This window comes from Nelusetta ayraudi, unplaced genomic scaffold, assembly GCF_046127955.1.
Source record: "Nelusetta ayraudi isolate G7.1 ecotype Tasmania unplaced genomic scaffold, CSIRO-AGI_Nayr_v1 ptg000101l, whole genome shotgun sequence".
Classification (NCBI taxonomy): domain Eukaryota; kingdom Metazoa; phylum Chordata; class Actinopteri; order Tetraodontiformes; family Monacanthidae; genus Nelusetta; species Nelusetta ayraudi.
In genome coordinates, this window is record NW_027466151.1 from 400,483 (window position 1) to 423,382 (window position 22,900).

The following is a 22,900-nucleotide window of genomic DNA, read 5'->3' on the forward strand; positions in this document are numbered from 1 at the left end:
GGCGGCGGCGGCGGCGGCGGCGGAGGCGGTGGCACATCCCATCTGCAAAACACAGGATTAGCCCAGACAATGGATCAATCCTCGCATGCATTCCCAGGCAAGTGTGCGGCTGGCGAGCCCAGCACGACACCGACGGGGATACAAACACCAGGCGCATGGGAGTCAACCGCCTAAAGTGGTGGCAAAACATATTGATCGCCCCCTAGTGGCTGGCAGCACCAGCTGCCTGTGTTACGATAACGGCTTGACTGTCTACGCAGAATGATTGGAATGCGACCGCTGTCCTTTTCCATCACCCTGAAAGGTTCAGTGTGGAATCATTTGGAGATTTTGAAAAGAAACAGCGACATCAAGTGGTCACATTTTAGATTGCCGAGTACTGTCGCTCATGCTCCCTCTCCGAGTTTGCCAGTGGACTACGGCGGCCTGTGCACAAAAACCAGGATACCTCGTTCACCTTCGTCTTTGTTGGTTTATTTGAGGACGTGATGTATGACGGTTCAAGATGACAACCAGATAGATACTGTAGATAGATAGATAGATAGATAGATAGATACTGTAGATAGATAGATAGATAGATACTGTAGATAGATAGATACTGTAGATAGATAGATAGATACTGTAGCTAGATAGATAGATACTGTAGCTAGATAGATAGATACTGTAGCTAGATAGATAGATAGATACTGTAGCTAGATAGATACTGTAGATAGATAGATTGATAGATACTGTAGATAGATAGATAGATAGATACTGTAGCTATAGATACTGTAGCTAGATAGATAGATACTGTAGCTGGATAGATAAATGTGCGTGTATAATGCTTTTTAAGCAGTTCACTGTTGCTCTCTGAGTGAGTGACATCCCAGACTAAAAGCTCACTGTTTCTCTTAGAAGTGGAGGCAGATAGCAAACGATCAGATCAGCGATGCTCCCTCATCAACAGCAGAGTCTTTCTCCACTTGCCAGCTTGGTCTGTGGTTCCACCATTTTATTACTCGTTATTGTTTGATGCTCTAAAATGAAATGAAACACCAAGATTGACATGGCAGTCGGACTTGGTCGAGCTCATGTTTCACACATCATTTTCCTTTTTTGTGTATCTTCTGGAAGGAGGCGGAGACTCCTCGTCCATCTTGATAGGAGCGGCCAACAAAAATGGGCAGCGTGATGACAACCACCCCGACTTTTGTGTTTGCTATAATGATCCAGCAACCTAACATTTTTTATTTTGCTTTTCCATCTTGCGTGTTTATTTCCATCTTGCAGGGATGGGATGGAGGTAGGGAGGAGAGGGAGGAAGGGATGGGAGGGAGGAAGAGAGGAGAGGGAGGAAGGGAGGAGAGGGAGGAAGAGATGGGATGGAGGAAGGGAGGAGAGGGAGGAAGGGAGGAGAGGGAGGAAGAGATGGGATGGAGTAAGGGAGGAGAGGGAAAAAAAGAGATACGTGAAATTGAAATTCGCCATCCTAAGCCCACAGCAGCCACATTGTTTTATGGCGGCGTAATGTTTGTTGTGCTCACACTCAAGGAATCCATTTGGCCGCAGCAGCGTCTCCTCCTCGCTGTACAGACTAAATGCCCCCAGCGGCCACAGTGCACTGAATAAAGAGTGCTCTCTGCGCAGCCTTTGGCACTGCCTCCCAATCTATTTCCCCCGCAGTGTCAGAGGAGTTCAACAAAACAGTGTAAAGAAGTGCAGCCGACGCCTCTGAAGTGCTGAGCCGCTCTTTATAGTCCCATCCATCTCAGAGCTGCTGGAGCCTCTTCTTCTTCTTCTTCTTCTTTTCCAACACAGCAACAAACACAACGATGGTACATTAAGTTATTTCTATTATTATTATTATTATTATTATTCATGTATTTACTTTTTTCACTTTTTTTTTTGCTCATTTCCTCTAAAGACGGAGGCTGTCCCTTGTTTCCGCAGGGGAGGGTTCACGCAGGGTTCAGCGGGACATTAGACCTCCTCTCTACTGCGTTGAATACCTAATTAAATCCAAATGAATTGGAGTTGGGGGTGTTGGGATGGTCTCTGGGAGGCTGCTGTCAAAGGGCTCCAGGGTGCAGTGGAAGGATGCATCCAATAAGTTGTGCCAATGGCCCGGACTATTTTATTTCATTTTTATTTTGTTTTTTGTGGCTCCGCCGTCTCACCCTGTATGGTTGTAAATAGGAGAAACGAGTCTGTGGGGAGAGAGGAGAAATTCAAACACACACTGTTACTCTGGCCCATGGACACACTTCCCCAAAGCAGCTTACAAGTGTGCAGCTGATTGATTCTCAACAAAACAATTTGTTTCATCGTTGAAATCCACTAAAACAGAAGAAAACAAAACACTGACTAATTCTCACAGTGGGGGAGGAGAAGGAGGAGGGGGAGGAGGTGGAGGAGGAGGATGAGGAGGAGGTGGAGGCAGAGGAGGAGGATGAGGAGGAGGAGGAGGGGGGGGGGAGGAGGAGGATGGTGGGGGTTCTTTCCCTGCTAACAAGCATCCCACCGCAGTGATTAACATTATACTGTTGCATGACATTTGAGGAGAAGAGCTTGTCGCCAGGAGAGCGGCCAACTAATAAACATGTGCACGCTGAAGAAATGCCACTAATGTCACTAATTGCCTTTTGCTCCGACGTGGCGCCGTTTAGTCCGACCCGCTCAGCTAAGATCCTTTTTTTTTTTTTTTTTTTGGAGCGGGGGTGGAGGGGTTGGGGGGGGCTTCATCCTTTATGCCACCAATTAAAGGACTTAATTGCACAAAAGCCAGACGGCGGCCACTGACTCATTTCCTCCATCAGAAATGTCATTACTGAGACGTTTGAACGGTAAATCACTGCAAAAATAGCCCCGGCCGGCGTGGTGGAAAAGGTGAAGAGCCGAGGTAATGGAGGAGAGAGAGAGCCAATCAGACGTTGACATGAATGCACATGACAGGAACAAAGTATTACAGTCCAGGTCTCAGGGGACGTTCACGTCCAATAATCACTCCATCCTGGCCTGCAGGGGGAGGCTTGGCAAAACATCCTCTGACTGAGCACTTCCTGTTGTGGCTCCACCCCTCTTTAGACTCACCTTTTAAAACCTTTAAATGACACCGTTGATGTTGTTTCAGACGTCTTTGTCTCGGTGCTACTTTGAGCGTCACTGCTACCTGGGATCAAACGGCAGAAGATGGGGGTTTCTGAGGGGGGGGGGGGGTGCACCAGACCCGGCCCTGTCAGGAGTGACCCCCCTCCCCCCTCCTCTGTGGATGCTGGGTGAGGCCTCTGGGTGGGGAGAGCTGCTGCTGGAGCTGCTGGAGCTGCTTCAAGGCGGTGTGACTGATGGCAGCACAATAAAGTGGACGTCCTCTCTGCGCAGCGCCGGGACCCTGGCAATATTCACACAGACAGCAAATGGCTCTCGGGGGGGGGCAGGCGGGAGCTTCTTCTCTCCCCGCCGACGATGGTGATAAGCTCATTGTGCTGCGTGGTTAGAGAGCGCTCTCTCCCCTGCCTGCACGGCCAGCCTGTCAGTCAGCAGAGACCAGCCCCCCCCACCCCCCCGGCTCTGCACTGCCAATCTGAAGAATCTGCCACGGCTTGTTTGTCTCTGATGTAATTGGCTCAGATTATGATTGGATATTTTTGGAAGCGTCACCAACTGTCGGAGGTTTATGGCCGATGATTGGAGGATCGGGGGAGGGTCGGGGGAGGGTTGGGGGGTTCGTCTCAGCCCGGCGCTCGGCTCGTGCGGACGCTTTGTGCGAGACGCTGCCGGCGTGTTTGGCGTCGCTCCCCTGGGATTAAAACGTGCAGAGGAGGCCGCTAATGATTCATAAAGCGTATTGTAAACACAGACTGGCGTGGTGAAACCGATTGAAGAAAACTCTGCACGCCACAGATTGCAACATACACCCCCCCCCCCCCGTCCCCCCTCCCCCACCTCTCCTCCATTTAATCTCCACTACTACTACTTTTTTTTTTTTTTTTTTGAAATTCCCAACAAACAAATGCTCGCCATCCCATAATGACGGGCCTGCTTGGCTGGCTCATGGCTCTTCAAGGCTCGGTTTAACCGGCGGGTGTGTTGGCATGGAGGAGCAGCGGACCCTCGTTTTGCAGAGTAAACTTCGCCGTAGCGTCTGCAGCCGCAACATTTGGCCTCTCGCTGCAGGCTGGGAAATAAAAACAGCTGCAGCCAGTTTCACTCAGCGGGGAGGAAGTGGCAGAGGAGGGAGGGTGGGGGGAGTCGGGATCAGACCCAAGTGTCATCAAGAGAGGAACAGATTTTAGATTCTAGCTCCTGTTTCTCTATCTCTCTCTCTCTCTCTCTCTCTCTCTCTCTCTCTCTCTCTCTCTCTCTCTCTCTCTCCTTGCAGTGTGTGACTCCCTGGGCAGGAAGTGGATTGTTTCCAGTTCAGATGCAGGAATGTGGCGATGTGAGGACTCTTGTGTGATCTACGTGAAGCGACTGCGCTGCCTTGATTAGTCCCTGCTTTTAAACAGGCCGATTCCCTGGGAAGCCAACGCACTCGGCTGACAAGACGGCGGCGGCGGCGGCGACGGTTGCAAAAAAAGATGTATCTGTATTAGAAGGGAGGGAGAAAAAAAAAAAAAAATTAAAGTCCCTTCATTCAGTATCACTGCCGGTGCAATGAAGGTGCACATTTGCATATCAAAGGGCAGCAGCGGCGGCGCCGCGTCTCGAATTTCAAGCGCGTTCTGTTGTGATGTTGAAGAGCAGCGGCGCCGACAGCAGAGGAAGCGACTCTGTCCTCCCCGCAAATTCCTCCGCTGATTCACTTCCTGCTTGTGTCCGCCGCAACTGCGGGGAGGGAGCGGCCAGCGGGCGTTAATGAGAGGCTTGGTCGCGCCACGTAGGCGCGCTCGCCGGCTACGTGTGCGCTGATACACCGCGGCTAATAGCTGGTGCGTGCGGCGGCTTGCTGCGAGCGGCAGAACTGGGTCACCTTCCAGGGAAGGAGAAGAAGAAAAACAGAGCGGCTGCTAGCAGCCGGGATGTGAATGGCTGCCTTCTTCCCCTTTTCTTTAATAATTATTTTTCCCTGCCGGGGAAATTCCCCCCTTGGCCTGATGATCTGATTCCATTCTCCCCAAGTCGAGCGCTGACACATTAGCACGACTTCTCATTAACTCTGAATTTCTCATTACTCCTCCTGAGCCCCCCCACCACCCCCTCACCCGTACCCCCCCCCCATCTTATTCTGATTTTTACAAGACATGCTTGGAAGTTGAGCTGGCGCAGCCGACCATCCAGCTCTATCTGCAGTATGGAAATGAATCTGTTGGATTTAGCCGGCGCTTAATCATATAGCTGTCGGCGTGTTGCTCCGGTGGGCGTCGACTACCTCCTCCGCCTGCCCGGGAAATGAGCTTCATTTGTTCCCACTGTTTCTTTCGCCTGTTACCTAATGAGTCCTTCGGCTCGGGGAAGAAGAAGACGAACTTCCGGCCTTAATGGGTAAATAATAATAAGTCAACAAAGTGGAGCTGCAAAATGAATCCATCAGAAAATCACCTGTCGGTCGTCCTGCTGACTGAAGACTCGCCACTCGTTTGCTTCCAGTGGAGTGAAGGAGTCTTTGAAAAAAAAAAAAAATCTGTTTGATTATTAGCCCGTTAGCAGGCTCATCATTGCATCCCGGGGACGTGTGATTGGCCGTGTCTTCACAGCTGCAAAGACAGAGTGCATTTTTCTTCTCAAACACTGTGGAAACGTTGCTCTCGCAGCAGAGGGAAGTAATTATGGAAGAATTCAAAATGTTGAAGACGGTCTTACAAATTGGGGCGGGGGGACCAAGGACAGAGATGTGTTCGCCCGACATTCGACTGGGAAAGTCGAATTTGACAGAAAAAGAAAAAGAAAAACGGAAGAATATCTCCTCTCTTATATTATTGTCTGTTTCTAATTGAAATGAAGGTGGCAGCACGCTGTCCAAGCCATTGGAAAATGAATAAACAGCCCCCACCAAATCTATAGAACACTTTTCAGTTCCCTTTCACCTCTTTAGGAGGAGTGAGCTCCATGAGTAGAAACCTGTAAAACACGGAACCAATTACCTCCAGTGGCTCCACCTCCAGCCGCAGTGCGAGAACTTCTCCCTGCTCCACTTTTTTTTTTTTTAAAATCAAGAAATGTCAGCACGTAATTTGCAAAACGGAGCCTCAGCTGCCTCGGTGATCGCTGCCAAAAGTGCGGAGCGGATGAGTGGGTGGGAGACGAGCGCTCCCCCATCACACTCCCCCAGCTGCTGTCTCCCGCTCGCCCAGGATTACATGAAAATTAGACAGCCGTAATTGGCCAAAGAGTTTTGGGGGTCTCCAGCCTAATTGTGGCCATGCAGCGTGTTGAGATGGAGAGCGGAGCGGAGCCGCGTCTCACCCTCGCCCTCCAGCCAGGCTCTGGATAATGAGCCCCTCAGCAACACCCTCACCACCACCCTCCTCCAGGCATCAGCACCATCCATCCTTATGCCTCCTCCTCTTCGTCCATCCATCCTTATGCCTCCTCCTCTCCGTCCATCCTCCCTTCCTCCTCCTCTCCCTCCTATTCCGCCTCCTCTCAGTTCGGCCAACTGATTGGGTCGGGGGTGTCCCGTTCCACGCCCATAGGGGGCAGAATGCACCAACTGAAGGGTGGCCTTTGAGACCCACAGATGTCGCTGACGTCTGTCTCCTCATTGGCTGTCACACGTGAGGTTCTCGCTATGTTGTCTTGTTATGCACTGAAGACGCTGGCGAGCTGGATGGAACTGTGATCTAGCACAAAGGTAGCCCAGTAGAAAGAATGGGCCTCTCTCCATACAGGTATATATATATATATATATATATATATATATATGTGTGTGTGTTTATATGGTCAGATGACATCAAGACAGTCCTTGAGAGGGAAAGAAGTGTCCTGCTCTTCCTTTGATGTTGATTTTGGCCAATTTGCCAGTGAGGCGGCAGGAAACTGGCTGCGCTCCACTTGCAAAGGTACAACTCGGGTCCCCTGCATCTTTTTTTTTTTTTTTTTTTTGGGGGGGGGGGGGGGGCGGCTTTGATTGCAGGATCCCAGCGTTTGAGTGGCACCCGGAGTGAATTCACTTTTTCTTTCCCCCCTCTTCCTCTTAATATCAGAGGCGCCGGCCACGTCTGCTGCTCAGGGTTGTGGCTCCTTGAAGGCGATTGCAAGGAAGAGAGTGTGTATGTCCTGTTGAGGGATCTCATAGCTGGGGCCCAGCCAGTTGCATCTGGCACACTGTAATCTAACCAATCACTGCGGTTGATGGTCAATGATTGCTTTCAGATTGGCTTGCCTTCACTACACCCCCACCCCCCTCCCCCACCACCCCCACTGCTCCTCTCTTCTTCTCTTTCTCTCTCTTTTTGAAGCACACCTGCTGCTGCAGGCAGTCAAGCCGTGGCGATGGCGGCGAGACGTTGAAAAGCATCTGCCGTCGCTGTGAAATGATGGCGGCTCAGCCTGGGGTCACGGCTGCAGCTGGAACTCACCCGCCCGCCAGCTTGTCTGCTTGTTCTGCACATTATTGGTCCACACACACACACACACACACACACACACACACACACACACACACACACACACACAAAGGGCCTGCTCACTAAGTCTGAACTAAGTTAGCGCCGAGCTGCTACCAGCTGTTTCCGTCGATGCAGCGCGCCAGGCGGGGCGGCGGTTGGGGGGAGGGGGTGGGGAGGGGGGAGGGTTCTCGCTCGCCCGGCAGCTGAGCGATAGCGCCCGCCCACCAGCACAGCCAATTCATGTTAGTCAATTTACAAGAACAGCGAAAGGAATATCGCTGTGGTGCGAGTCGCAGAAGCTAGCCGAGCGTTAACAAGCGCGGCCGGTCACACATGAGAGGGCAGCAGACGGGCAGAGCGTACGTGCACGGGTGTCACCGCTGTCAAGATCCCGTGCACCTCCTGCAGCCGACACGGCAGGGATGCAGATCTCCCTCCTCCCCCCCCCTCCTCCCCCCCCCCCCCCCCCCCTCCGCTTTCACGGCTAATTGACTGCAGCCTGACGTGTCAGAGTATCGCTGAGGTCGAGGATGAAAGCCGGGAGCTGTTGTTGTGGAGTGGGACCCGCCAGTTGTGCTGCTGGAGCAGGAAAAAGTACAGCTTGACTTGCACAGACTGACAGGGCTAGAGTGGAGGGGTCGGGGGGGCTTTGGGGGGCTGTTATCCCGGTCAGAGGTCGAGTGTGTTTGCGTGTTTTGTGTTTGCGTGAAGCACCGCGCTCCTGCCGCCGGCGCTTTGAGATGTCATGCATCACCTGCGGCTTCTTTTCTTTGTGTGTTTGTTGTTTTTTTTCCCAGGAACGTGTTCCGCTGGTGGAAAAACACGCCATTTGAATGTTACATTCTGTGTTGCACAAACAAACGGTGAGAGGGGGGAAAAAAACCTGCTGAATAAGTGAGGAGGTGGTTGGTGTCGACAAGGCTCTCCCTTGTAGGGAAAGACACACGACGGCATCCACTCAGCGGAAACCCAGGCTCAACTTTAGTTTCCGCCTCGCTTCGCTCGCTCCGTCTTCCTCTGGAGCGCTGCTAACTAGCGAGCTAAGGAGCAACGCTGTGAAGACAATGTTTTTGAAATGACTCCCCCCCCCCTCTTTGTTTTGCTCCGCAGCCGCTGGACTTTGAGACCAAGAAGGCGTACACCTTCAAAGTGGACGCCACCAACGCCCACCTGGACCCGCGCTTCCAGACCTTTGGGGCCTTCAAAGACACGGCCACCGTCAAGATTAACGTGCTGGACGTGGACGAGCCCCCGGTCTTCAATAAGCCCTCCTACGTGATGGATGCGTACGAGGACACGCCGGCGGGCACCATCATCGGAGCCGTCACCGCGCAGGACCTGGACGCCGGCAGCAGTCCTGTCAGGTGAAGTTTACGGCCCGGCCCGGCGCGGCAATAAACACGAGTGTGCGCAAAGCGCAGCACTTTATCCCACCACAACCACCAGCACCACTTTAATAGCACTTTTGTTGGCGCTCCGAAAGGCCAGATTTTCAGCTTTTACAGACATCCACCAGAGGAAGAAGCCATCGTTCTGTTCCCCCTTCCAAGTTCCTCTGCCAGAAAAAGCACTCAAGAGCTCAACTGCACTGGTAGAAAGAAACAGTGTTGGAAACTGAGGCCAACGGAGGCTTCAGCACAGGAAATAAAATGCCCATACATCAGTTTGACCCACTGGTTTGGATTGGTGGCTTTGTTTGTTTGACAAGAAAAAAAAAAACTAAAAGAAAAACTATCCAGATTGATTCTCTATATTTAGAGAAGGAATGATGGTGGGTCGGAAAACCAAATGGCTTTTATTGTACTGCCAGTAGTTTATGGGCAGTATACGATGCTTTCGCTAATCTAACAATCTTAAATCCGGCCAAATTTCACACACTGGACCTCTGAGGCAGAAAGTCCGGCCTGGTTCTGAAGGCAGACCAAACATCCTTCGCAAACTCCTGCAAGGATGACAGAGCCGCAGGGAGACGAGGCTGCGTGGCTGCGTGGCTGCAGCAGCGGCAGGTAATTGAAGGTTTGGGGCGCTAATCCATTCATCAATGGCGCCCAGTCGCCATTCATCAGCGTCAACGTGGCTTTAATCTGGAGAGTATTGTCACTTTTACTCATCAGCGCCAAGACTAATCAACTTACCGGGAACGTTTGACATTGTCATGTTAAATCCTCAAGTCGTCGCCTCGGCTGGCTGACGTGACGGCGGCGACGGTACCGCTCTGTTATTGCTCTCACGCACACACAGTCGGATCCACGGAAGCAGAATGAAGTCAGTTTATTTTCCTTACTTTATATTTATAATGGCAGAAATGCACAAAAAAAAAAATAAAACATTTGACTTACGGGTCACATTTTATTCTCTTTTTTCTCATTCTGTTCTGATTCTATTTGTTATTAAAACATACGCTGCATTATACACTCAACCTTGCCCTTGGTCTTGAAGATCCAAACTCGGCTGGGCAGCAGCAGCAGCAGCTGTGAAAACCGACAACCGGTTGTGTCGGCAAACGCCCACAGAAATGAATGAATATTAATAGAAGACGGAATTTAAACATGAAGAGCTTCTCCCCCCCCCCCTCCCGCCCCCCCATTCCTCCCTGCGTTCGTCTATTAGCTTTTATCCAGAGATTCATTCACATTAAAAAATATTAACTCTCACAAGAAGCCAAATGTGAAACTTTTCTTAAAGGAAAATTAATGCTGCTGCACTCTGCAGTGGTGCACAGAGGGGGTGTGCAAAGACTGCACACTCACTCTCTCACACACACACACACACACTCGCTCGTGTGTTTCACCATAAAACCTGAGTGGTATTAAACAAAAGCCGGTGGCCAAGACAAAAGCGGTGCTCCCTTAAAAAATGCATGAGGAGCCTTTTGTTAGAAACGCTGAAGCCTCTCCTGCACATCACCGTAATGCTTCTTAGAAGACGCATCGCTCAATGGCATAGCGTGAACAAGGCTGGGGTGGGACGTTGGGGAGGGGGGGGGGTAGGTAGGAGAGAAAATAAATCCCTCTCGATACCATACCTGTGGCGGGCGGCCCAAGTTGTTTGATTATGAATATTTCATTCCCGGGACAACAACAAATGGGAGAAGCTGAGATTTGTCCAACAAAGAGCTTCGGTCCTCTCTGCCGCCCCATCTCCACTTTGTCTGCGGCGCTTTAAAAATTCATCAATACCACTGACAGTGTGAGTGTGTGTGAGAGTCTTCAGAGGGCCTCACACACTTGAAGACAATGGAGCCAGCCAGCAAGCCAGCCAGCAAGCAAGCCAGCCGCGCGCTGGGAACGGCGCTCTCAGACCCCAGCGAGCCCCCTGCAGTGCAGCGCTGCCTTCTCGACACCGTGGGGCCAACAGAGGAGGGGGGGGGGGGTAGGGGGGGTGTCGTTAATACTTCATCAGTGGCCGGTCGGTTGGAGCGCTGGCTTGCGTCAGTGGAAGGTTCTTCAAAAACTTGAGAATAGGGAGGCAACTTTGGGGCCTTTGTCTGAGAGTTAATGACGGGGGATGAGAGAGCAGCGTCCTTTTGTTGCATCACTTCATATATATATATATATATATATATATATATATGTGTGTGTGTGTGTGTGTGTGTGATGTGGGAGGGAGGGAGGGAGGGGGTGATCAAAAGGGTGAGATAAGGCTGTAATTGCTATTATTTTTCCAATCTTGCCCTCCGCAGTGCCGAGCTCGCTCTCCTTTTACAATCTACACACTCGGACATCCAAAGCAATTACAAGTTAAATGTTGATTTTTTTTTTCCCTCCTCCCTCCCCTCCTCCACACAAAGAGCAGCGTTTTCTGAAAGAACTCCGTCTCCCCCCCCCCCCCCCCCCCCGGTCATTCATCCTGGCAGGGTGTCGGCTCCTCTCTTTTTTTTAAAGATACATTTTCTCAGACATTAATGCTTCATAAAGCCGTAATCTACTGTTGACGAGGTAGTTAAAGCAAACATTAGGACACGTTGGCTCCAGGCTTCAGCAGCAGCCCGGCTCCTGCAGTAACTCGCCCGTCAGCCCCTCGGAAAGCTCTCGCTCTCTCTCTTTTCTCCCCCCCCGCAGGAAAATGCAGAACACTGATCTTTTGAGCTCTTGATGGGAGTTTTTTGGGGGTGTAATATTCATCAAAGAGCCTCACGCTAAACTAATCTGACACGATGGTGTTCACTCCAGGGTGGCACATTTGCGGCTTTCAAAAAAAAAAAAGCGAAGGAATTGAAGAAAATCAAAACAGAAAATTTGATGGAGGCGAAGCTGGAATGAATAGGAGCGTCGGCTGCTGGTGCTGGACGGGTTGTGTCACGGTTCACATCAGGGAGCGGAGGGGGGGTGGGGGGTGGAGGTGGAGGGAGGGAGGGAGGGAGAGCCGAGGCCAGTCTGAGGCGCTCTAATGTGAGTGTAAAGGCAACAACAGCAGGGATAAATGAGAGAAAATCACTTTGAAGACCAAACAGTTTGGTGTCGTGGTGGCCGTCCTTCATCTGAAAAGCAAAAAGAATCCAAATTATTTTGTAAAAGAAATGAAGCATCAGTCTGGTGGAGCCGCTCTCCCCATTCAACATGGAATGTCCTGTTTGAACTGTGCAGGGAAATTGACATTATTAGTCATTAGTCACCCCCCCCCTCACACAGCAGGCCTACGCTTTTATGAAATCCAAGACTTCATTGTTGGTCAGCCGCGCTGAGCGATTGATAACAGCCTCAGTGGCGCCCTCCTCAGGATCGATTTCTGCCCCTCTGCTGCTGAGGGAGGGTCGGGTGAGTGTGTTCCTGCACTGGAATTAACGTGCGATCCTCAGCACATTTTGCTGGAAATGAGCGTTCAGAATGAGTGATGACGCTGATGATGGCGCTATATTACAGCCCACTGCTACACATTAGTCAGCCAACTCTCTGCTTTGCCTCTTTTTCCCAGGGTTAGCTTGAGAAAATGAGGTTGTTCTCACTGCTGACGGCTCTCCCTCCCTCCCTCCCTCCCTCCCTCCCTCCTCTCCCTCTCAGGTACTCCATCGACTGGAAGAGCGACCTGGACAGCTACTTTGACATCGACCCGGTGGAGGGCACCATCTCCACCAACGAGCTCCTGGACAGGGAGAGCGTGGCCCAGCACAACATCTCGGTGGTGGCCACCAAGCTCAGTGAGTGCCGGCCGTTAACGCCTTCACAGGATTTACCACGCTTTTTAACTCAAGTCAATACTTAATCCCATTTTGCCGGCGAGGTTTATGGGCGGCCATAAACAATGATGGCTCCCTCCTCCCCGAGCGACGCTCCGCTCCTCCGCTCCTCCGCTCCTCCGCTCCTCCGGCCTGCTGCCTCAGCCGTCCTATCACTTTTAAAAGCCATCTCTTTCTGATGCGAGCGGCGCCGGGGGTCTTTAGCCAGAGTCAACTTTTAGTCACTCCTCAGTCTCATCATCTCCAGCTTTGGCAAGGACAGAGAGAAAAAACAGCCACTGAGGGAAAGCTACGTTAGCCTAGCGTAGCCTCATATACAGCAGGTGTCTCGTTTTAGGGGGCACATGACTTGCGCAGCTGTGATTGGCTGGAAGAGCTTCAAACCTGCACATCACTGCAAACTACAGCAAACAACGGCAAAATGAATCATGTCTTAATATCTGACAGGCTGGCATGTTGTCCTTCTTTCAACGCTAACAGGCCGCCTAGTGATGGCGAAACTGCCACTAGGTGGCGCCAGTCTGGGACCTCCCACCACTTTATCTTTAAAGGAAGCTGATCTGTTCAAAAATGAGAAACCGATTGGAAACACTTGTCATTGGACGAGGCAGATTTCAGAGTTGAAACCTGAGCAATCCAGGGAACGGATGCGAGAAAAAAAGAGGTGATTGTGTGGGAGCTGCGACGTTCAGCCGAGCCATCAAGCTAATTATGTTTTTTTTTTTTATGTCGAGGAAGTGGTGCGAAATTTCCCGGATAAATACGCAAATCCTTCGCCATCAAGTCGTCAAATCTGCCAGGAAGCGTCAGAGTCATTATCCCAGAAGCGGGCGAGCGCTCCATCAAAATTACCCAGGCTGCGTGTTCATTAGGAGCCAGTGTGAAGCATGGGGCTGTTCAAACTTGAGTCGCTGTCGCCTTGGAAACTGATATGACTCACTTCCCCTCAAGGTCACGCCTGTGACATGCTCATCTGGGGCATTCGATGTGCGTCTTTGTGTGTGTGTGTGTGTGTGTGTGTGTGTGTGTGTGTGTGTGTGTGTGTGTGTGTGTGTGTGTGTGTGTGTGGGGGGGAAGGGGGAGGAGGAGGCGGCGGGAGAAGATGCAGGGCGGCAGGGAGGATGATGGGAGTTTTACAAGGGCGCTAAATGTTTAGCCCTGCGGCTGAACAGGATTCCTGTTCCCTGTAACCTTCACACACTTTTCTCTTTCCCACACCTCTCTCATCTCTGATCCCTCCCTCCCTCCCTCCCTCCCTCTCTCGCTCCCTTCCTCCCGCCATTCCCAATCAAATACTGTTTTCCGCAAGAGACGAGAAAGGTGGGGAAAGGATCTAAACACGCTGGACCCATGTTAAAAAAAAAACAAACCCCAACAACAACAAAGACTAACGGCAGCATTGGGAAACAAACCATTTGATCAACTTTGTTCCTCGTGATTTTGAACGCTGAATCTCCGGCTTCCAGCAGGAGCGCATGTGGAGCTCGACCACTGCGGGCAGTTTTTTTGTTTTATTTTGTTTTGTTTTCTGCTGCTGAAGAACGGCAAGAGCAAGAGATGCTTTAAATGCTGTTCAAAGGGAAGTGATGTTTGTAGTGAGGTCGGACGCAGGTGGGAACAGAGACGCTATCACGCGGCGCTTTTCAAACGGCTGTAAATCCTTTCAGTCGCTCCCGTTTGACCCGTTTCTGCAGCCGCTGCGCCTCACGCTGCTGTTGTTTCCTCGCATGTGTGTGCCCGCCCACACCTTTCCCCCAGCGCCGCTGGGAGAGAGAGACAGAAAATTGCGAAACCTCCAACACGGTCGGCTTTTTCTCATCCGATCTTTCAAAAGAGCGCTTTCAACAAATGCATCTTTCTGCAGCAATTATGGAGCGCAGCCGCCCGAGCGGGAGGCTTTGCACTCCACCAGGTTGCCTCTGAAGTTGCTCCGCTGCTCTGCCACCACACTGCAGCCCTGCAGCTGAGCCCCAGCGGCTCCTCCGGGACTCCCCAGGGTGCACGCTGCCTTTCTGCGGGGGGGGGGGTTCGGACCAGCGCTGGGGTCAAAGGGCAGTCAAGGCAGAGTGGCTGGAAGATGCGAGGGCTGCAGCGATGGAGCGCAGCCTCCAACCAGCCCCATTTACTTTATGAGACTGCTGAATTATTCTGAATGCAGTTTTTTTTCAGGCTGCAGGTCTATTTAATATATATTTGGCAGTTTAATCTGCATAAAGGATGTTTATATCCACGTTTTTTGGGCACATTTCAGTGATTTGTGGCTTATTGCTTACTTAGATGGAGGTATTTTTTAATGGAAATGAGTGCAATTAAAAATGTACACAGACATCTGGTAGTGAGGCTATGAAGACTATGAAGTAAAAGAAAACTAAATGGCTGAACAAGCAAGCAGTCTGTAGCAATAAAGGATTTAATCTCCATAAACCAGAGCGTTTGCTGCTGTACCGACTGGAACCACTGTACCATGGCTCCATCTAGTGGTCGATTAAATGCATCACTGATGTCATTAAAGCCATCCGTGTTTCAAGGTCTAACGTTCTGTCCCAGTCTCCGGTGCAGCAGCATCGCACGTCCTCTTAAACTAAAGATTAGAGACTGAAGAAAAAATAGATTCATATGAGCACGGTGGACTTTGCTCCGTGTTTGCAGCCGGCTGTTCAAGCTGATGCTTTGTCGCAGCTGCTTACACGTAGGGAAGCAGACAAGCACAAGGTGGTCGTCACGCACACATTGAGCCAGTTGCAGGGAGACCTTTCAAACCCAGAGCATCAAATAGAAAATGTAATGCAGAGACACGAATGTCATTTTCCTTTTCCTCACATTGACTGAGTGTTGGTGGGCCACCTGGGAAACCAAACAACAGGGGCAGAACAGCTTTGGGCAGGATAATGTGCAGTACCTTTAAAGATCCACTTGGTGTCACTCTTGCAATTGAAAACAGGAGGAAGTGTGTTATTTGTTTTTAAAGGTCACATGCTCACCATTCGCTTTATCAAACACTTCTACCATCCTAAAGATGTGCAAGGTCAACAGAACCTCGGTTCTTGCAGCTTATTCTTCATCAACAACAGTTTTCTGGAGACTCTGAGACGATGAGTCACCTCCAGTACCTCAGAGGAATCGTAAAGCTCCATCACATGTGGCCGATCGTGATTCAATTGAATCATAATGAATTCTGATGATAAAAAAAAACGCGGTTGTGTGATGTGGTGCCTCCCTCTCCCAGACAGTCCGGTCCTGACCAGCCGGGTGGCCGTCACCATCCAGGTCCTGGACATCAACGAGTTCCCGCCGGAGCTGGCCAGCCCTCACGAGACCTTTGTGTGTGAGAACGCCAAGGCGGGACAGGTACGTCCTCGAACACACCCCGCCGCGCCGTGTTCTGCTGCGCCGGCACCGTCACCACGTTTGATCAGGCAGGCAGGCGGCCGTTAATTGGAGGCTTGTTTATCCTCCCGGCAGGCCGGCCGTCACTTCAAGGTGCACGTTTGGCAAAAGAAGTGCGTGTGTGGAAGGCAGACCCAGGCAAAATCTGAGGGTGTAAATAAAACAAACACCCCCTGCTGGCTCAGCGTGGGCATGACCGTTTCACTCAGGGTGACCTGCAGGAAAACCTTGAATGTCCAGTCACACAGTCAGTCACACAGTCAGTCAGTCACACAGTCAGTCAGTCTCACAGTCAGTCACACAGTCAGTCACACAGTCAGTCAGTCACACAGTCAGACAGTCAGTCACACAGTCAGTCAGTCACACAGTCAGTCAGTCTCACAGTCAGTCACACAGTCAGTCAGTCACACAGTCAGTAACAGTCAGTCACACAGTCAGTCAGTCACACAGACAGTCAGTCACACAGTCAGTCACACAGTCAGTCACACAGTCAGTCAGTCACACAGTCAGACAGTCAGTCACACAGTCAGTCACACAGACAGTCACACAGTCAGTCAGTCACACAGTCAGTCACACAGTCAGTCACACAGACAGTCATACAGTCAGTCAGTCACACAGACAGTCAGTCACACAGACAGTCACACAGTCAGTCACACAGTCAGTCACACAGTCAGTCAGTCACACAGTCAGTCACACAGTCAGTCACATTGATGCAGGGTCCTGGAGCAGATTTGTGTTGCAGATTCTGTTTTCACCACGTGGTGCCGGCCAGTGCTTTGCACATCGGCAACCCAGAGTGCATTCCAGGTGATGTGTTTGAGATGCAGCACTGTGCTTCGCCAGGGTACATTGTAAAAATACACCAGTGCCTGTGAATTAGCCCATTAAGCAGCATAGGTATGCAGCCGGCGTTGGCCAAGGCCTGCAGCTTCCCCGGCAGTGGCAGCAGACTCCTCACTGCTCACTCCTCACTGCTCACTCCTCGCTGCTCACTCCTCACTGCTCACTGCTCACTGCTCACTCCTCACTGCTCACTCCTCGCTGCTCACTCCTCACTGCTCACTCCTCACTGCTCACTCCTCGCTGCTCACTGCTCACTCCTCGCTGCTCACTCCTCGCTGCTCACTGCTCACTGCTCACTCCTCGCTGCTCACTGCTCACTCCTCACTGCTCACTCCTCGCTGCTCACTCCTCGCTGCTCACTCCTCACTGCTCACTCCTCGCTGCTCACTGCTCACTCCTCACTGCTCACTCCTCGCTGCTCACTCCTCGCTGCTCACTCCTCACTGCTCACTCCTCGCTGCTCACTGCTCACTGCTCACTCCTCGCTGCTCACTCCTCGCTGCTCACTCCTCGCTGCTCACTGCTCACTCCTCGCTGCTCACTCCTCGCTGCTCACTCCTCGCTGCTCACTCCTCGCTGCTCACTGCTCACTGCTCACTCCTCGCTGCTCACTCCTCACTCCTCGCTGCTCACTCCTCGCTGCAAATGTTCATATTTTGTTTTTGCCACATTTTCAACTCATTCTGCAAATTGTGACAGCCTCCATGTGGCCACTGATTCAGATCCAATCAGTGAAAAACAGAAAGCTTCACAGCCTGGATGGACGTTCATTGATTTTAGTTTTTAATTTTGAATCTCCAAAGAAGCAAACACCTTCACTTTCCTCTCCTCTCTCACCTCCTGCTCTGTCTTCTCCACTTGCATCGTGTTTCATCTCATCTCCACATCTTTTTTTAATCTTTTCCTCTCAATTTCCACCTTTGTTGCTTCTCCTCTACCTCCTTTCATCGCCTCTCCATCCCTTTTCATCCCATCCTCTCCACCTCTTTCCCTATTTTCTCTCTCCTCTTATCCCATCTCTTTTTTCCATTTGTCTGTCCTCTACTCCCCCCACCTCCTCCTCCTCCTCCTCCTGCTCCTGTCTGTGCAGAATCTACACCACCCTGTGCAGTTTTCACAGCATGGCTCCAGCAGGAGCTGCTAACAGCTGGCAGATGACAAAGAGCCCCACAAACTCTCTCGTAAAAATCCAGCGCACGTCTCGGGCTGATCGTTATCTGCACTGCACTGCAGGAAGGAGGAAAAAAAAAGAAGGGAAAAACACATTGGCACACATACCGGCCGTGCCACGCGGCAGCGTAACATCCCGATCATGTGTCGCCGGGACGTTTCCCGGCAAGAACGAGAGCTTATCCTCAACTTGGACCAACTTTAAACAAAAAGATTAGTAGAAATATCACAAAAGTGTCAGAATTTCTCAGGTCTTGAAAACACACGCAGGCTGAAAGACGTGGTTGTCATATTACTTTGTGTCTTTTCATATATACTGAGGAATGTTTTTTTCACTCTCATCGTGCATTTGCGTTCACATTCACAGCGTTCAGCTCGCACTCCTATGTGCATCAGGCTGAACACACGTTGATAATAATGGTGGCGAGCACTTAGAGCGAGCGGCCCCCCCTCCTGGTGGAAGCACTTAAGCTTCAGAATGGAAGCACTTTGCATTCACATCACCGAGAGAGAGAAATAAATCAAGGAGAGGGAAAAGCTCTCGGCAGAAAACCATACTTTCCTCTTCGTTTTAATCACGTAAATGAATCTTGAACTCGCCATTGATTATCCTCCAGCGGAGTCTCCCCGAGGATGTTGTCATGTGTTAAACAACAACAACAACAACAACAACACCCATGTGGAAACCCTTTGTGACCTCACAGAGGGGCGCCACCGGTGCCTCTCCCACAGCTGTGAGCCAGGCGTGTGCTCTGCCCTCCCAACATGTGGAAGGTGCAACACAGGGCTCATGTACAGTATGTTATTATTGTAATGATATATAAATGTAAAGCACTGTTTTCTCAGGGTCTTTTCTGGAGTCTGGAATCAAACACAATCGATCCAGATGTGATCTAGTTCAGAGTTTTCAGCACTATTCATTCGTTTATTCATTTGTTTACCATCACTATGCAAGGGGAAGTTTGTTATTGGTGTTATAGAGGACAGAGGCGACGGAGTGGAGGCCTGGAAGTGAGGGTGTGCAGCCTGACACTGTGTGGCCCAACACTAAAGACGCATCACGACTGCACGGCGCCGACAGACACCAGCCATTATTTCCCACATGACTTATTCAGTGGCGGCGGGAGATTGAAGCCCAGTGAAAAGCATTCGTTTTTCACCGCAGACTTTTGGATTTATTCATGAGGGATCTCACTCACTCTCTCTCACTCACTCACTCTCTCTCTCCCTCTGTCACTCACTCTCTCTCACTCACTCACTCTCTCTCACTCACTCACTCTCTCACTCCCTCACTCTCCCTCTCTCACTCACTCACTCACTCTCTCACTCCCTCACTCACTCTCTCACTCACTCACTCACGCTCTCACTCACTCACTCTCTCACTCTCTCACTCACTCTCTCACTCACTCACTCACTCTCTCACTCTCTTACTCTCTCACTCTCTCACTCCCCGTCTTACTCTCTCACTCCCTCACTCACTCTCTCACTCCCCGTCTTACTCTCTCACTCACTCTCTTACTCTCTCACTCTCTCACTCACTCTCTTACTCACTCACTCTCTCGCTGTCTCGCTCTCTCACTCACTGCTCCAAACAGGCCGTGGCTTGGAGCCACGCAACAGAAACGTTGTTTCTATGTACATACGTGTTTTGATGTGCATGCATGAGAAAGACGGCGGTGGCGGTGGTGCAGTGAGTGAAGGTGAGGAGACTCGGGCTGAACCCCCCCCCCCCCCAGGGCATTCTGGGTAAAATAGAGTCATCAGCGCTCTGGCACACAGGCCACTGAATCAGCAGCTTGTCCAACAAAGTGGGAACATGGAGCAGCCATAGGTTGGCTGACACCCCAGCACCCCCCCCCCCTCCACCCCACCCCCCCGCCCCCACAACCCCCCCGCAGTCAAACTCTTTGCTCTGCTTTGTTGCATTAAAGTTGCATTGGTTTCCCTCCCCGACCTCTGAGCTGAGCGTGCAGCAACTTTGTGGAAGCGACTCCATCCATCACGCTGGGGGTTCCACACACTTTAGCAAGTGATCAGTCACAAGCTCGGCAGCAGGAACCCCGCTTGAACACGGAACAACTTGGAACATTTGGCCACCTTGTTGGGCGGTGCCTTGGTGTGCTGCCATAAACTGATTTTATATCCCAACCATGAGTTGGATCCCATCAGAGGAGATGTGCAGCGTTAAGTGACGACCAAGCGGCAGCTGTCACTTCAGTCCCTCTTGTGAAAAGAACAAAACACTCAAAACAAAAAGGTGTGTTTGCATGAGGTTATAAAATGACTGTTTGGCGTCTCCGTGTTCAACAGGTGATCCAGACGTTCAGCGCTAAAGACCAGGACCTGCCCAGCGCCGGGCAGCAGTTCTCCTTCAAGTCCTCACGGGAGGACAACAAGAACCGGAACTTCACCATCCGCGACTTTGGAAGTAAGAAAGAGTTTTTTCCAGTTGTGTGTTGGAAGCGTCTTGTTGCAGAATCTGCAAGGTTTTTCAAAATGCACCATTGTTAATGTTCTTATTTACATTAACATGAGAGCTGTGTTTGATTGTGAAGTGAGAGTGAGGACGGTGAGGGTGTGAATGTTTTTCAGAGGATTGGTCACACGTGGAGCTTGGGGAGATTCTCTGCGGTGTAAAACCAAGAATCACCAAAGTTGTGTTGGCCAGCGGTTTGTAGACTAAACAATCAGTCAGTGTTGGCTGGTTGGCTTCATTTTACCTGCAACTCTCAGGTAAAAACAAAAGAAAGAAAACATGCAATATAGATCCAGTGAGCCGCCAACATTGTGATGTAAATTCCCTCTGGACTGCAGGCGGCTGGCAGCAGGTAGAAGGTTAAAGAGAGCCGTGTTTCTGGAGCGGAGAGTAGCCGGCGGGTGGGTGGGTGGGTGCGGGGTGCAGCGGGGTGAACACACACACACACACACACAGCGCACTCTCTCTCTCTCTGACGGCCGGTGATAAGGGCAAGCAAGACTCTGTGCAGGCCGGCCGCCTCTTTGAAGTCCGGCTAATGAAAAGTGGGACGCGGCCGGATGAGGAGCCGGGGAAGCGAATGCATTCAGCGGCCTTGACAAGCTCCTGAACCTGAACCTCTCATCCGCATCCATCCACCCATCCCACCTTCTCCTCCGCTTCTGCATCACTTCTTTCTTTCTTTCTTTCTTTATTTGACTCCCCTGCCAGCTGCCAGAGGCCTTTGCACAAACACTCTCTCTCTGCGGACACGCAGGGCGAACTGACGGCCGGGGACAGAGAGAACGAGCGAGTGTGTGTGTGTGTGTGTGTGTGTGTGTGTGTGTGTGTGTTGACGTGGAATCACGCTGCTGCACAAACATGCAAGGTGTGCTAAAAACGCCCGAGCTGCTGTCAGGACGATGCGGCCGAGCCAGGCGGCAGGAACAAACCGGTGCTGACAGGGGTCAGACAGAGGAGCCGCAGCCGGGCAGGTCCAAGCCAACACCCCCCACCTAGCCCCCCTCCCCCAAACCCCCCCCGCCCCTCCTCCTCCGTGGTGTCCACCTTCATTCTACTCGCTTGCGTTCACACCTCCGGCTGCCTTCCCGAGTTGTTGTTGTTGTTGCTTCTGTGTGTGTGTGTGTGTGTGTGTGTGTGTGTGTGTGTGTGTGTGTGTGTTCCCCCCTCAGCCATTATCTCCCATTTCTAATCTGCTGTTTCTGTGGAGTGACGCCGCCTGAACACAGAGATAAGGGAATAACCGTCGTCACCGCGCAGGTGGACGCAGAAACACTTTGCAGGGCTTTTTGTTTGTTTGTTTGTTTGTTTGTTTGTTTTCGCCTGGACCATGTTCCTGGGCGTGGCCGGGTGCCGCTATCAGCTGCTCGTGCAAGCGGTGTGTGGTGTGAAAAAAAAAAAAAAAAACATAGCCGGAGTCTTGATAAGGCTGCGAGGCTGCGATGGGCTGCACTTTGAGGGAGGATTTGATAGCGAACCTGCAGAATTATCTGAGAAGTTTCTCTCTGGCTGCCGCTGGAGTGCATCCACTGGCTGGTGGAAGGTTCAGGGAAAGGAAATGCACTCCCACTCTCCGGCGTTCAAAGCTTACCTGCATCATCACTTCAGCTTTCCTTTCTCTTGTTTCGTTTCCTCCGGCGCTAAACTGCCCTTCCTTCCTCGCAGACAACACGGCCGGAATCGTGACCAAGCGCGGCGGCTTCCGGCGCCGCCTGCAGGAGATCTTCCTGCTGCCCGTGGTGATCGAGGACAACGGCTACCCCCCCAAGAGCAGCACGGGCACGCTGACCATCCGGGTGTGTGGCTGCGAGACGGACGGCTCGCTGCTGACGTGCAGCGCCGAGGCCATCTTCCTGCCGGTGGGCCTCAGCACGGGGGCGCTCGTCGCCATCCTGCTGTGCATCGTCATCCTGCTGGGTGAGAGCTCGCAACGTAACCTGGACCAGCAGAACCCGTTTAGAATCACTTCACGCTTGCATCTGGTAAAGAGGAGGGTGCCGCCGGGTTCTGTTAAGACCTCCGGTACCGCCGGGTCCACTGCGCTCCTTAGCGGTAGCCACGTGCTGCAGCAGCTACGTTCTTCCTGCTCTTCTCCTTCTGTGCTATTCTTTTCTCAAACCGCTGTCATCTGATATCATCAGCAGTTGTGCAGTCTGAGCCATTCAGATGAAGTGCGAGGTCAGGTTTTGTGTCGCTAGTGGAAAAAAAAGGGGGAGTGTCCTTCCTCTCCTTTCTGCACTTTCGGTGCCACAGATCTGATTTCGAAAGGAGCCTCTTGCAAAACAGTAGTTACACTTTGGCTCATCCCTAGCGGTTGCTGCC

General features: G+C 51.5%; 1 protein-coding gene across 1 annotated transcript in view; it reads left to right on the forward strand.

Moving 5' to 3' along the window:
* LOC142903037 (cadherin-12-like) overlaps window positions 1–22,900 on the forward strand; it is an 85,692-nt gene that overhangs the window by 58,206 nt on the left and 4,586 nt on the right. Inside the window, exons 7-11 of the mRNA XM_076048459.1 lie at window positions 8,637–8,890; window positions 12,527–12,663; window positions 15,929–16,050; window positions 20,413–20,530; window positions 22,244–22,495. Of these exons, the coding sequence (XP_075904574.1) occupies window positions 8,637–8,890; window positions 12,527–12,663; window positions 15,929–16,050; window positions 20,413–20,530; window positions 22,244–22,495 (883 nt within the window). The remainder of the gene's footprint in view (window positions 1–8,636; window positions 8,891–12,526; window positions 12,664–15,928; window positions 16,051–20,412; window positions 20,531–22,243; window positions 22,496–22,900) is intronic.